Source organism: Seriola lalandi, unplaced genomic scaffold (assembly GCF_002814215.2).
Source record: "Seriola lalandi dorsalis isolate HSWRI2012SDOR001 ecotype SW California unplaced genomic scaffold, Sedor1 jcf7180002053896, whole genome shotgun sequence".
NCBI classification, from domain to species: Eukaryota; Metazoa; Chordata; class Actinopteri; order Carangiformes; family Carangidae; genus Seriola; species Seriola lalandi.
In genome coordinates, this window is record NW_019524449.1 from 441,986 (window position 1) to 455,814 (window position 13,829).

At 39.4% G+C, this 13,829-nt stretch overlaps 1 protein-coding gene across 1 annotated transcript; it reads left to right on the forward strand.

Annotated features, from left to right (window-relative positions):
• The first annotated feature begins 1,404 nt into the window (after positions 1-1,404).
• Positions 1,405-13,585, forward strand: il17rel (interleukin 17 receptor E-like). The gene is made up of 18 exons (XM_023402046.2): positions 1,405-1,663; positions 3,237-3,264; positions 3,950-4,099; positions 4,955-5,061; positions 5,208-5,322; positions 5,653-5,697; positions 6,480-6,619; positions 6,942-7,013; positions 7,121-7,175; positions 7,312-7,475; positions 8,349-8,393; positions 9,479-9,536; positions 9,654-9,799; positions 10,988-11,047; positions 11,145-11,202; positions 11,813-11,944; positions 12,585-12,629; positions 12,726-13,585. Exons 1-18 carry the CDS (start codon positions 1,553-1,555, stop codon positions 12,839-12,841), a joined length of 1,647 nt encoding a protein of 548 aa, XP_023257814.1. The 5' UTR covers positions 1,405-1,552; the 3' UTR covers positions 12,842-13,585.
• Positions 13,586-13,829: the final 244 nt, after the last annotated feature.

Here is a 13,829-nt window from a genome sequence, read left to right on the forward strand (position 1 = left end):
GACTATTGCAATAATCAGTTTACTTGTCTCCACTCCTTTGTGGTTCTGCCATTTGATCATTGCACAACAGGGAATTTAAAAGAAATGCAGTACCTGACTGTAAGTGAAGTGAGTTTGCCTCTGATCTGACTTTGTAAGTGAGTGCCTCAAATAACCTGTGATTAACTTGGAAGTGCTTGGAAGCTGAATTTGGACAACCTCTTCCCTGTCTCATTCCCAGCATTAGAGTGGTAAGAATTTCAGATGTTGCCTAAAGACATTCCTGTAGATGATTTGTGGCAACCCTGAAAAAGTACATTTTGTCTCTAAAAGTCATGTACGCTCTCATCAAGAAGAAAATTATTATGTTGTTACGGTTGGTTTGAGCAACGTTCATGCTCAGTATTATATGATAAAGATATGATAAAGAAACTGAATAATTGACTTAAAGCTGCTATAGTCTATATATATATATATATATATATATATATATATATATATATATATATATATATATATATATATATAACTCTATGGTATAGTTAACCTTCAAGCTAAGTTCAACACTACAGTGTGTTGCCCATGTAAGGGCATGTTGTACAATCATGAAGTGAAGAGGAAGTGTTCTTTCTTTATTCAGAAAGGGGAGTTAAATGTCACAGGTCACGATCATAACAAACTAATGCCTTTGGACAAAATATTTGTCCTGTTGACATATCAACCAAATGTCAAGAAACGTCACGCACGTACCCACAGCCCCTTCCTATTTTGTTTTTTCCTGAATCTCAAAATTCAACCAGTAATTATCTTTCATTCAGCACTCCTTTACTTTGCCCTGTAGTGTTCAACCTTCAATAAAGGACTGAACTGGGTGAAAATGAATACTGAACATCATGTTTGTATCATCTTTCAGCCAGTCTTGTCTCCTCTTGACTTGACTGATTAAACTGGATTTATTGGAATTTAAAGATGTATTTATAGTAAATTACAGTAAAAGCTTTTCTTTCAGGAAACAGACAGTGTTTTTTTTTTAAAGCATTCAGTAAGTTGTAAATATTTTGCTCTTTTCTGTTAATCCTAATAGAGACTTAACTGCTTGTGCTTTGTGTGTGGGTGGGTGGGATGCACTGTTGACAGGGATTTTGTATTTCCACTTAATAGCAGTTTTTTTGCTATGACAGTCAAATATATTTTTATGGTTCATGATATATAATAATTGCTAATTACAAAAAATAAATGAAGAGGGTAAGAGGATGTGTACTATGATTTTTATGACTTCAACCAGTCACAACAAAGCTCCGCCTCCACTAGGGAATATTTAAATCCACTCTGTGCTGGCTCTTCCTCAGAGCACTACACACTGGATATCATCACATTCAGGATAAAATATACAAGAGAGCCTCCTCACCGTCCAACCACCTGTCAGCCTCCCAGCCGAGCCTCATCTGACCCCGCCACTCAGCCCGGCCAGAGAGGAAGAGAAGAGGAATCTGAAGAGCAAGAGGACAAAATAACACATTACAAAACCCAGAGAAGCAGAAGGGAGGAAGAAGTCCAGTGCAGCCCCCTGAAGATGATCCTGTGGGTTGCCTTGCTGTCTCACTGTTGTTTGGGTCCGAATGGAGCTGTAGCAGAAAGCACAGGACTGGAGAGGATAGACACATGTGGCACCAGCTGTTCTCAGGTAAATCTGCATCCTTAGAAGCATTAACATCACATGACTTGCACTCAGGTTGTCACTTGACTCCTATTTTCTTATACTACATCACAAGAGTTGTGAATAAGTCTACTGCGACTACAGGGAAAAATACTGCTTATCCTCCTTATTATACTGTTTCCAGTAGTTAAAAGAAATGCACCCACACTTAGAATAACACTGTTCTATTTCTATAGCAATGAAAATACTGTTTCCAGTGGTTAAAAGAAAAACACCCACACTTACAATAACACTTCTATAACAACTAAAATACACAATAAGCACTGCTGCCAGCTTGTTTAAAAACTGTTTAAAAAGAAACCAATCTCAACATCGGTATTTTTTTCCTATACAGTTTCTAGTGACAGACCTTTTCAGGTAAACCTTAAGTTTGGATTTCCTCAGTTGCTCTCCAGGCACCAAGAGTCAACCAGTTTAATCAGGATGCAAGCACTCAAGCTGTGAAGCCGATTCCTGACACAGACACGACTCACCTCTTGACTCACTTAAACATTTGTATAATGACACGTCTTTGCAAAGATGAACATGCATGCAACACTACAAGCAACGGGCAACTGAGATCATCGTAAGGGAACTTGGCGGTTGTCTAGTTCCTGTAGGGTACTTGACATTTGAAGAATCCCATACAGGCTCCTTACGTAATCATTTACTTGAACCTAAGGAGGAAACAGCTGCAGGTCTATGTGGATTGGTAACAAACCATGTTTACTTTTCTCTTCCTTGACTTGAACAGACTCTGAAACTGTGAATATTTTAGCTCTACCCTTCTCTCTGTGATGCAAATGCACCAAAATAACACAATTCCTGCCAGTATATCTGCTCAAAAACGTTAATCAATATAAGAAAACCCCCAAACATAAGCTGTGTTCACTTTCAAAGCATCATCATCATTACCTACCAGGTAATGTGAATGACTTCATATACCTTGTGGGACGCTGAATACCGCTTGGTCTTTGAATAAAATGAAGGATATAATTTAAAACAATGCTTCTTTTAAATAAAGCACTAGTATAAACATGGAACAACTGAGATATTTTTATACACAGCAAAACCGAGAAGCACCTGCTCCACGCCATACAAGTCAAAACATACTCAGTCATCACTTGGTACAGGTGGTGCTCACGCATTTCCTGGCAGATGATTAAACAAGGCTGTCTTTCACAAAGCTCTAGAAGTGAACCTTGGCAAATAGCACTCGATGATCCTGGTGATACACGTTGTTGGACGACTTGCATCACCTGTGTGAAACCTTATAGTGGTTCAGCTTAGCACATACTCTTGTTGTGACTGCCAAATAGGAATGGATTGATGATTCACATAATTGCACTGTAGTATAAATACATTATCACAGGGAAATAGATTTTTTTCACAGGACCGCAGCAAAGGTAAAAACAGGTTGGGCTTCCCCCCCGAAGGAGCAATGAGGATGTAGAATGCTCCTTTGTTCTCTTTGTTCAGAGTTCATTTATTGTTTAACAGTTCATAGAGGAGAATCACAGGGTGCTTCATTTGTCTGTCTCTTTATCTTCTCTCCCTGCAGGGCCTTCACTGCAAGACCAAGCCAGATTGTGAGTATAGACATGCACGGCTACTGTATCACACCTGCACTCATGCGTGCACACAGCACGATTCTGCACAATAACTCACCTAAGATTATGCGTGGCTGCCAAGAGTCAATATTGTCTTTATCTAAAAAACAAAATTGTTCAGTGCTCAGAACTGCATCTATTGTGAGATACCGAAAAATTCTATTGAACAACATCAAACGTTTTTGAGGGTGTGAAAGCAGGATGCCCCATCTATCACAAGGTATGAGAAACTTTAAAATGCAGAACCACTCGACATGCAATGAAAGATAAATATCTGATATATTTTTTTAAACCATGCCGTAGAACTGAGTCACTGACAGGTATATGGGTGTCAGATTAAACCGTTGAACTCTATTCATTAAGCAGAACACATCAACAAAAGGTTTGAGTGAAGGAGCAATTAAGATGTTGTGAAGGACAGACAAAGATAGAGGGAATATCTGCATGTTTTATTCTTCCCTATAACCAGATGATTTATTTCTTTTGTCCTGGCTGCCGAGGCTGGAGACTTTTTTCCAAGGAAAGCACACACCCAAGATGATGATAGCCACACTGGGACTCCACAGAAAAAGCACACTCAGAGGCTTTCTGTATGACTGCATGCTCCTGAGTCAATACAGGCAGACAAAATAATGATTTACATTTATGATGTTTTTCTGTGTAGATGTGTTTCGCCCTCCGTGTCAGAACATTACTGAAGGTCTCAACATGTCCTCCGTGTTCCACGACATCAGTCTCTCCACGGTCATGAGGTGTGAGGGGAGGCAGAAGTGCTCACTCCGCCTCAGAATCAAAACTCTTCTCCAACTTACTGGTACGTAAATTCTTGGCTCAAAAAAGAGACTTTCCTCCCACAGAGAACATTTTGAGCTCAGGCCAGGGTGAGAGAGCTGCTCCCACATCCGCTAACTCTCTTAACTAACGGGAATGATATATTGCTAGTACCAAACAGTTACTGAAGCCAGATTGTGTCATGTAGATGCTGAATTTATTACGTACATTTCAAGTACATAAAGTTCATGAAGTGAATGCTTTAGCCATTAGCAGCAGGTTCAGTAAATGCAGTGCTTTAAAAAAAAAAAAAAAAAAACTCAAATTATAAATTAATATTTTGTAGCATGACTGTACATTCTCTATAACTGACCTTTCCCACGTACAGAAGTTGTTATTCATCTTATTTAACTTTTTCCTATTGAGGAAGTTTTAAATGCAGCTCTTTGATGACAAGCCAAAGTGGAACTTGTTAGAATTAGACATGGTTATCAGTGGTGACACATTCACTAGAATTTACAGATTAAGAGTGAAGGAAGTCTGATTTACAAAACCAACCACTTTCCATGTTCAAACTTCTTCTTTTGCCTTGTGACTGTGTGACAGTCAACATGTTCTGTTCCCGATTCTGCCCACAACTGCACGACCTGACAAGACGTGCTCGAAAACACTAACACTTGTAATTTAGCGACCTCCACAAATTTCTTTACCTCTCCGGGGTGGAGTAGGGGAATCCCTCTGACTAACAGTCCACCCAGACAATAAAATGTATATACACATAGTCAGTGTTTCTTCCTTCATGACACTGACACTAATGCTAACTCATGCTGAAAAGCATTAATAGTTTATAAATGGTTAACTTACTGTTACCGTTTGACTTCTACTTTTTTCCCCACAGAGTCCATCCATGGTTTGTCTGTTTGCACCGTCACTGCAGGGATGATAGTGAACTGCCAAATTTTCAGCTTCACAAGATCGTCACGTGGAAGAATGTCTGGGCTGCAGGTACTGTTAACAGCCCTGTTGTGTTCATTTAATCTAGAGTCTGATGAGTCTTTTCTGTTGTAATCCAAACATGTACAACAGTTTCCATGATGACATTGCTGCACATGTGACTTGAGCTTATGTGTTTGTATTTGCCCATTTTAAAGGTGGAAGTTGAGAATGATTGCACAGAGGTTTCTCCGAGCCAACAAGTGCAAGTAATAGTCAAAACTGTGCCGAGCTACTGTGGCATATCCTGGTTTGGCACCTACGAAACTCCAAGTAAGAACACGTGATGTATATTTGCACAATGCATAGGCTATGCAAACACGCTGACGGGCACTTGATGGTGCGAAAACAGGAAGTACAGAAGCTGAAGTTGAGATGTATTAGATAGTAAAAAGTCCATAAATGGTGATGTTTAATCGCCAAAGTGTTTCCACGTAAATGATACAGGCAACTACAAACACTTTGACCTGCAGTTATCCTAAGATGAAGGTAAATGAGTCACACTAAGAAAATGTAGTGGGAGTTATGTCACATTTGTCTTGCTGTTATTTCTCCACCATGGCCACTTTTAGTCTTCTCAAGTTTTTCTACTTTTCTCCACAGAATGCATGATGGAAGATTTGAGAAGACATGTCCCAGACTGCATCAGTAAGTGCATTTTTTTCTTAAGCAAACTAGGCAATGCATTGATATGTGAAATATACAGTATTTTTGATTCTTTTGAAAAAAGCCTTGGTTAGGTATGACTCCTCATTTCAGCATATATGGAGGAATCTTCTTCCTTTTAGTGTTGTTTTATTATTGTAGACTTTACTCACACCCCCGAGAGTTCATGTCATGACAACCACGTATTTTTAACAATCATTCACTGTTTACTTTCTATTATGACTGTTAATGTCTCGTTGGAGCAATTTCTATCCTCCGTAGCTATGGTAACTAAGGTTTTATAGATAAGGACGCTGGGAAAAGCATAACTTAGTGAGAACTGCCCAAATCCAATCCTAGTCAAGGGTGAGTGACATAGGCAAAGGCCAAGAAACATATAATACTAATAAGGTAAGAACATGTGACAGTGACCAGGCTTAAGTAACAAATAATCTTTACACATATAGATTTAGACTATAGATAAGCCTTATTTAGGTAGGGTATGGAAGAGTGTTGTTCCTAGGAACATATGTGCCCTGTAGGACCGGACATCTTCAGAAATCGGTGTGGCACAGAAGATTTCAAACCACAGCGTGTATACTGTATGTCAGTCAGCCCTGTGCAATTTAATCCAAGGGGGATCAATCTTAATACATTTTAGAGGCCTTAAGAGCTAAATGTACCCAGTGTTCAGGAACCACAACACAGGCGTTGTAATGTATGCCTCTTACATGTACACGAGTTGAAAATCTTTTTTCACTAACACTCACCTCCGTCTCTCTCAGCTGGCAGGCTATCGTACGATGTAAACCCAGAGAGGAAGGAGCTGAGCGTCAGTGTATCAGACATGCTCGAAGATCACAGCTACCACCTCCGTCTGTGCTACAAGGGTTTCATCTGTTTTGGCACAGGGGCGAGCACACTGGTCAGTCCCTCTATTCATTGGAAACTAGGAGAATCAGAGAATTTGTTTTTGAAGATATTGAATATGAACTCAGGAAGGTTATAACACATGGTTAAGGGAATACAGAGTCAAAAGCAGCGTGGCTATACTCACTAATGATTTCATGTCAGAGCGTGAGAGTTGTTGAAATCCTTCTCTGCCAAGTGTGACTCCAAAAGAAAATGTGGCTGATTAATTGTGTGACTCAAGAATCACCAAGAACCAGCCCACTTGCACATACAAGCACATACACAAATACCAAAGAAAGATGAATTTATATTACAAAACTTTGTTTATCTTTCAGATAAAGAAAGAGGAACCTGTAAAGGCTGCCACCCTCCTTTACTCCCGACCTCTGCCGTGCCTCTGCATCGAGGTAGGTCATAGGTTTCTGTCAACACTCCATCAAGCACATAGGATCCGTTTCAGTGTTTCATAATTTCGGTGAAACATAACATTATTGATACTCATTATGCCTCGCAGGGATGGTCAGCTGTGATGGATGCCCCCAGAGTCCAGGTCTGCCCATTCAAAGACCGTGAGTCTCTTGATTGCTTTTAGTCGCCAAAAAATTCAGTAGTAAATGGGGCTGTAGTGTAGTGTGCTGTAGTACTTCAAACCCAGTCCCTATATATATATATGTTGTGAAAGGTTGCGACTTCCTCTCCCTGCAGGTCTTGAGGAACTGTGGTTTGGAGTCGTCTTTGATCCACTGGAGGAGACGCTATCATGGGAGTCACTCTGTCCGGTTACCGCTGTGGTTGCTTTGTGCCAGGAAAGAGAAGGCGGCGTCTGTGAGGATCTGCCACATGCCTCCCAGAATGTTAGCAGAGGGAAGGTACGAGCCTTTAAAGTGTTGTTAAGGTTGCGGTGATTGCTGCTGATCACTTAAGCATGAAATCCAAAGGCTGTGTGCGTATGAGTCAACAACGCACAAGATTAATCGATACAAGGCATCCCAGGAATGCCACACAGAAAATAGACAGGATCCAGCTCATGTGATGGTAAAACAAGGAACTACCTCTGAAAACTGACTCATCGTGGCACTTTATCAGCAGATAAAGGTGCTGCCAGGAATAATATATTATAAGGAATTTGGACATGTCGTGGTGTTGTTGAATGCTGATGACTGATCAGAATATAGCTTGTGATGTCAGGTGTTTAGACTCCTCTTCTTCCTCTATGACTAAGCAAAGTTTATACTTTACACAGAGGAAAGAGGTTATGACGACAGCAAGGGTTTTTTTATTTTAATTATTTATTTGGTTGAATTTTAAAGTTGCCATTAACATTCTGAGAGTGACGTCTGCGGGAGTTACAACAAGTCAAGTTAAACCCACAAGCAGCTTATGCAAACAGCTGCTGAACTAACAGTACATTCGCATGAATGAAGCGAGAGCCTGCGCACCTGTGATGAAAATCTGAGACTGAATTTACATCAGAGATCGTCAGCTGTTTCCATGTCACTTGAGAGGGGAATTCTCTGTTGATATAAAAATAGCCAGTGACGCAGAGAGTCTCCCATCTGAGTCCAGCTGACCTGAAAAGACAAAAACAAGCCTGAACCCAAGCTAAATGAGTAGTGCAGCGTTCAGTTAGTCTGATCTAAACTTAAAAACTGCAGGCTTTCACTTGAGAAGCTGTGATACTGCTTCATGTTAATCAAAGTGTTATTTCATCTATAACTAATTTGTCAATCTTTGCTTTTCAGATAACATTTACTGAAGTGGATCCACACCCTCAACTGTGCATGAAGGTAATGATTACTTTTCCCCCTTTGGCTCTTTAGGAGTGTCGCAGTAGAAAACCGATACGGCTGACATTTTTAGTGGTAACCTAGAGATTGCTCCTCACTTACATGGTAGAATTTAAGGACAAAGCAAAAATATTTTTTTTACCTCTGTTTTGGTGTCTGATTACAGTAAGATGCCCTTTCCCCTGAAGCAACTGTGCAACATAGATTTAGATAAGAAGATTGAGTCTGTACACTACATACAAGAGGACTGGTAGCAACAGATTTGCTATGATTAGTGCAAATACTGGAAACTGGGGGAAAACGCTAGCATTGCTCTCTCTATGCGTAATGAAAGCCGCGCACCAGCACCTCTAAAGCTAGCTAATTAACAAATGATATATCTATTTGTTTAATATGTACAAAAAATGTAGAAAAGTGTAAAAAAAAAAAAGCTTGGCTGGGCCAACCAATAAAGTCAAAAACACAATTAACACAATACAAAAAACCCAAACGCAAACAGTCCATCACGGCAAACCACGACAGAGCCAGGCTAAATGTTTGCCCAACTAAAGGTTTCCTGGCTATCTGCTATTAGGTAAAACATAACCAAAACAGCACTAGCAGTAGGGTCAAATTTTCATACACACATAAAGGCGCCATGAATGTATAATCTAACTCCGAGCTCGCAAATAACCTTAATCGTATTTCCCAAAACTGAGTCAGTGCACTGAAGTTCATTTGTGTTCATTTCATGTTATTACATCATTGCAGCAGTCATATCTGCCCGTGTTACCGCTAATCCTTTGTGATATTGACAGTATTTGTAAAGACAGTTTGATTAAAGAATTTGAATGCTAAGGAGCGGTTATGAGGGGGAAGTTGTGTCCACACCTTAATCCATTCCTGCTAATTTCAACTGTGAGAATTCACTTGTAATCTGCTCCTCAAGCTGTTCACTGGAACTCTGTCTGGGAGCATATTATGACGTGTTAAATAGGCTGTAGGAGGCAAAATCTCACTTAAATCTCTTTCTCAGTGCTAATGGACACTTAATGTGATGTGCTTTTTACAACTGCTGCTATAATTATATCTTTTATCCTCTTCAGTTTACTGTAGGCTCTCAGTCCTGGACCAGGTGCCCCTTTGCTGGTAGGAGATTCCAAGGTAGCCCTTTTTTCTTTTTCTTTTTTTTTTTAAAAACTGATTATATTGTCAAGTTAATGCAGTTTAAAGCATTGTAGAATTGCTCATTATAATGATGAATGTGCAAATAATTTCCAGCATGGGAGGTCGCTGTGACAGGACAACAGGGCCATAAAGAGCTCAAGATTACGTCACAGATGACTGCAACATTTTCCGTGGGGCTGTGTGTGAAGTCTCCAGGGCCTGGTGTGTGCCAGTTGACCAAAACACACCCTGTACATGTGGTATGTTTCACACTCTTGTCAAGACAAACCTCATCTGAATGTATAGCAGATTTCAAAAGAAATTTGGTGTTTGATGATAGTGGTGGAGACGTCTGGGCCCTTTTATTCTAAAATCCTAGTGGTGGAAAGTAAAGTGCATTTACTCAAGTACTGTACTTAAGTACAGTTTGTACTTACGTGTACTAACTTACACGTTTGTACGTGTTTTACTTGAGTATTTCCATTTTATGCAACTTTATACTTCCATTCCGCAAGTAATGTACTGTACTTCCTAGTCCACTACATTTATTTGACAGCTTTAGTTCCTAGTTACTTTTAAGATGAAGATTTTACACAATGGATAATATAAGAAGCTTTTAAAATACAACACATAAATAAAGATTCATCTTCTCATCTTCTCACATGGTTTAATTTCAAAAAATGTTCAAATGATCCAATATATCAACAAAAATCAACTTTGTTTTTTCTTCTTTCCTCTCCCATTAATCATCTCATGACTCCAGAGATTTATCTGGCGTTCCCAGCTACAACAGTGACATACTGCTTACACAATGACACTTACACTTACACAGTATTAATCATCTTCTGATGTCATATGCAATAATAATAATCAGTCAGAGGGGGCCCACCCAGTGCTTTCATTATAATACTTTTGTAATGTATTTTGACATTGCCTTATTGATAAATTTACCAAAGCAAATGATCTAAATGTTCCACTACCTGCCAAAATCTGCCATAAGCAGATTCACATCATTTTGATACTCATCAAACCTTTCAATGACCCCTTATGGCCTGTACGGATGCATGAAGGAGCTGTCACGGCATGCTTGTAATGATAGCGTATCATATTCTTGTGTATTTGCTTACTGTTGTTTGTATTTCTATTTCTGCTGCTGGGATGCAGTAACTTTTCTCGAAGTTGTCGTAACCACAATCAGTAATCAGCAAAGCAATTAGAGGTAATCAAACCTTAAAAATAGCATTTTATAATCTCATCTAGCAACACATATACAAGTCATATAAGTTGTTCAACAACATGTTTTCCGGTACTATTGTTGCAGGAAACTCATTTGTAGGTCATGGTTGATGATGAAAGAGACAGTAAAAGCAAAACAGACATGACAATATCTATAACACCTGCACAGTTAAGATCTAACGGGTTTTTGGTTTCTTTTGTCTCTTTCCCAGGAGAAAAAGAAAGCTGTTGTCTTAAACCTGGCAGAGGAACTATGCAACTCTTGTGTCCAGGTATGTTTGTCTAGTTAGATATTAACTCCTTTGTGCCAGAACTGTGTGTTCCATGACATTTAGACTGACAATGATTTTGAATGCTGTGTTTGGACAGGTGAAGAGACTCGGCGTGAAGTATGCTGCCACAGTTACGCACTGTCTTGAACAATGCAGTAAGTATGGTTTTTGGGCTACTGCTCCTTACAGACTGGGAGATGAACACTTATATTCTTTTCTCTTCTCTTGGGTTCATCCTGTGTGGCCTATATCTGGCTGGTCGCAACTCTTTATTTTCTTTCCTTTCTCTGTAAGTAATCACAACCTGGGGCACTCTGGGTCAGTTTGAAATTCAAAGTGAAATGCAAAGTGCATTTTTTTTTTTTGTTTACTGTCTTGGAACGTCTAATGGGATAATCACATATGCATGTACCTTTGAAGTTTGCTGTAAATGGTTTCTTGGCACCATTTGGAAAGATAAAAGGATTCTCTGCACCAGCATCATTTACTCCACTTGAATTTGGAGTGCACTAATGGATGACACCATGTGTAAACATAAGGAGTCTGAAGAAAGTGAATCTCTGATGTGCTGTTCTGAGTTCGTTTGCAGTCCCGTTTCTTTCATATAAAATCCTATTGAGTGAGTGCCATGCGTGCATCAGTGTATACACTGTATTGGGGGGAAGTGGGTTCCAATAGCCTTCTTCTGTCTGTCAAACGAAAGAAGATGTTGTCTCCACCATCTTGAATGTAGCGAATCCCAACAACTGTAATCTCTCTTCACAGATCAGTCCTCACCTCACAGACATGTCATTGGCAGTCGAACTTCTTTGGACTTGACCTGGGTCGTCGTACCAGCGGGTGTTTGCCTTTCTGGCATCATAATTACCGCTCTGGTGCTCCATGTGCTGTTAACCGGTAGGTAGAAAATTACACTATCAAGTTCAGGTGTGCAGTATTTTTCTTCTTCTGTTGACATTCTGTAATGTAAGCAAAATTGATTTAGGCCCACTTCCAGCAGTCACCTTTCCAACCCTCAGACTTTGTTGCACGCTCCTGATAAGTAAGAGGGCTGGACACTGGAGGAACTAACTACAGTTGTTTCTTTTTCTAATGTTAAAAACAGTTATTATGTACTGTATTTTTGTTTCCCTCTCATTGATATCTGATTGAACTGCATGATGATTAATGGTGGTTATTACAGGTACAAAACACACTGTGTCAGAAATAATTATACACTTGCCTCAGGTGATTACAGTTTGATTTATCACTGTGCCAGAACATGATCACAAGCTTGTGGCCTTCGTTGAACCTGTGCTGCATCTGAGGAAACGATTTGTGTTTGCATAGTGTACAACATTAGTTGTTTGATTATAAGACGGACTAGATATGAACTTAAAGCATGACCTCCTCTGTGAATGATTGCCGTACAGTAGGCAATGGCAAGTACTTTGACTGTGTTAGGGAGTGCAAAATGCACAATGACTTGAATGAAAACCAGGCACTGAATTTGTCTATTGGTATATTTCCTCATCTGATTCTCCATGTTTTATTTCAGTGCATCAGAGGAACCAAAAAAGATATAGAAATCAAAAGCAAATAGGTAAGAAAATCACCTCATTAGTTTTACTTTTGTTGTTACTTTTTCAAATAGCTCACATACAGCTCAAACGTGACCCTATTATTCCTGTTGTTGTAGATCATGCTTTTGACTCTGTGGCCACTGCATTAAAAACTCACCCCCACGGAGGGATCCTCATACCTGATTCACTGCAGTGTGGGAACACAGAGAAGGCCAACTTAATCTCACAGTAACCAAAAAACGAATATATGCAAGGTTCAAACGTAAAGATGCCATTTCTCTATTGAAAATGGTGTACAATGTTGGGATATTAACATTGAGATATTTCAAATGTATGTATATGCTGGTTAGTATGCTTGTTACATTTATTTGCCTGTTACAGTGTATTTTATTTGTCATTTTTTAAGTTAAAATATTCATTCATTTTCCAGCAAATTTTTTCTAGTTCTATTTTCAATAAAAAAAATGAAAACAAAACTATTGCTTTTTTTGAATGGTAATACAATACACAATAATACTGTTTCACAATATCTTACACAGCAATTCTATGTAATTATTTGAAGTCATTTTCCATTCACCCTGTTCTCCTGCATTAGACACACCCACACTTTATCAAGCCAACGCCATTCACCTGCTCACACAGCTGCTCCTGATTACACTCACCCAGTATATAAACCCCAGCCTTCCAGTCTGTTTCTCGGGCTGATTGCCTATTGAAGAACCTGTTTGGCCCTGACTTGCCTTTATTTATTTATTTATTTTGTCTGAACCCTGGAAATCAAATCAGGCTTCTGTCCCTGACTTTGAGAACTGCTTTTGAGTCTTTGGGTGTAATCTATATGTTCCTGTGCTGGCTCATTCAGCCGGAGCCTTCAGGTTTACCAGGAAGATTTCTAACAGTTTTTTTGGGTTTTTTTTTTTATTAACCTGTCAGCTCCAGTTTCTGCCTTGGTAGAAATAAAGGTCTCTACAAACTGTTTTTGTTGTTGTGTGCTGGATTTGGGTCCTACACTCACCCGTTACACTGACTGAACACTGAGAGCCTCCCCTGGTAGTCACCCTTGTGTTGTCCTGAACTAAAGAATTATTTTTGTCATTTTGACCACACCTTGTAGAAGCCTCCAACCAGCCCCCAGAGACAATCCCCACTGCTATTTAATCTTAGACAACAGTTTCTTAGAAATGAGTGTTCACTGAATTTCGTACATTACTTAAATTGCA

What these genes read in the sequence shown, in the direction of transcription:
- il17rel (XM_023402046.2), top strand. Translation starts at nt 1,553, where the DNA reads ATGATCCTGTGGGTTGCCTTGCTGTCTCACTGTTGTTTGGGTCCGAAT. An exon ending in GTGGCACCAGCTGTTCTCAG is followed by an intron (nt 1,664 to 3,236) that starts GTAAATCTGCAT and finishes CTCTCCCTGCAG; the next exon opens with GGCCTTCACTGCAAGACCAA. An exon ending in GGTCTGCCCATTCAAAGACC is followed by an intron (nt 7,176 to 7,311) that starts GTGAGTCTCTTG and finishes CTCTCCCTGCAG; the next exon opens with GTCTTGAGGAACTGTGGTTT.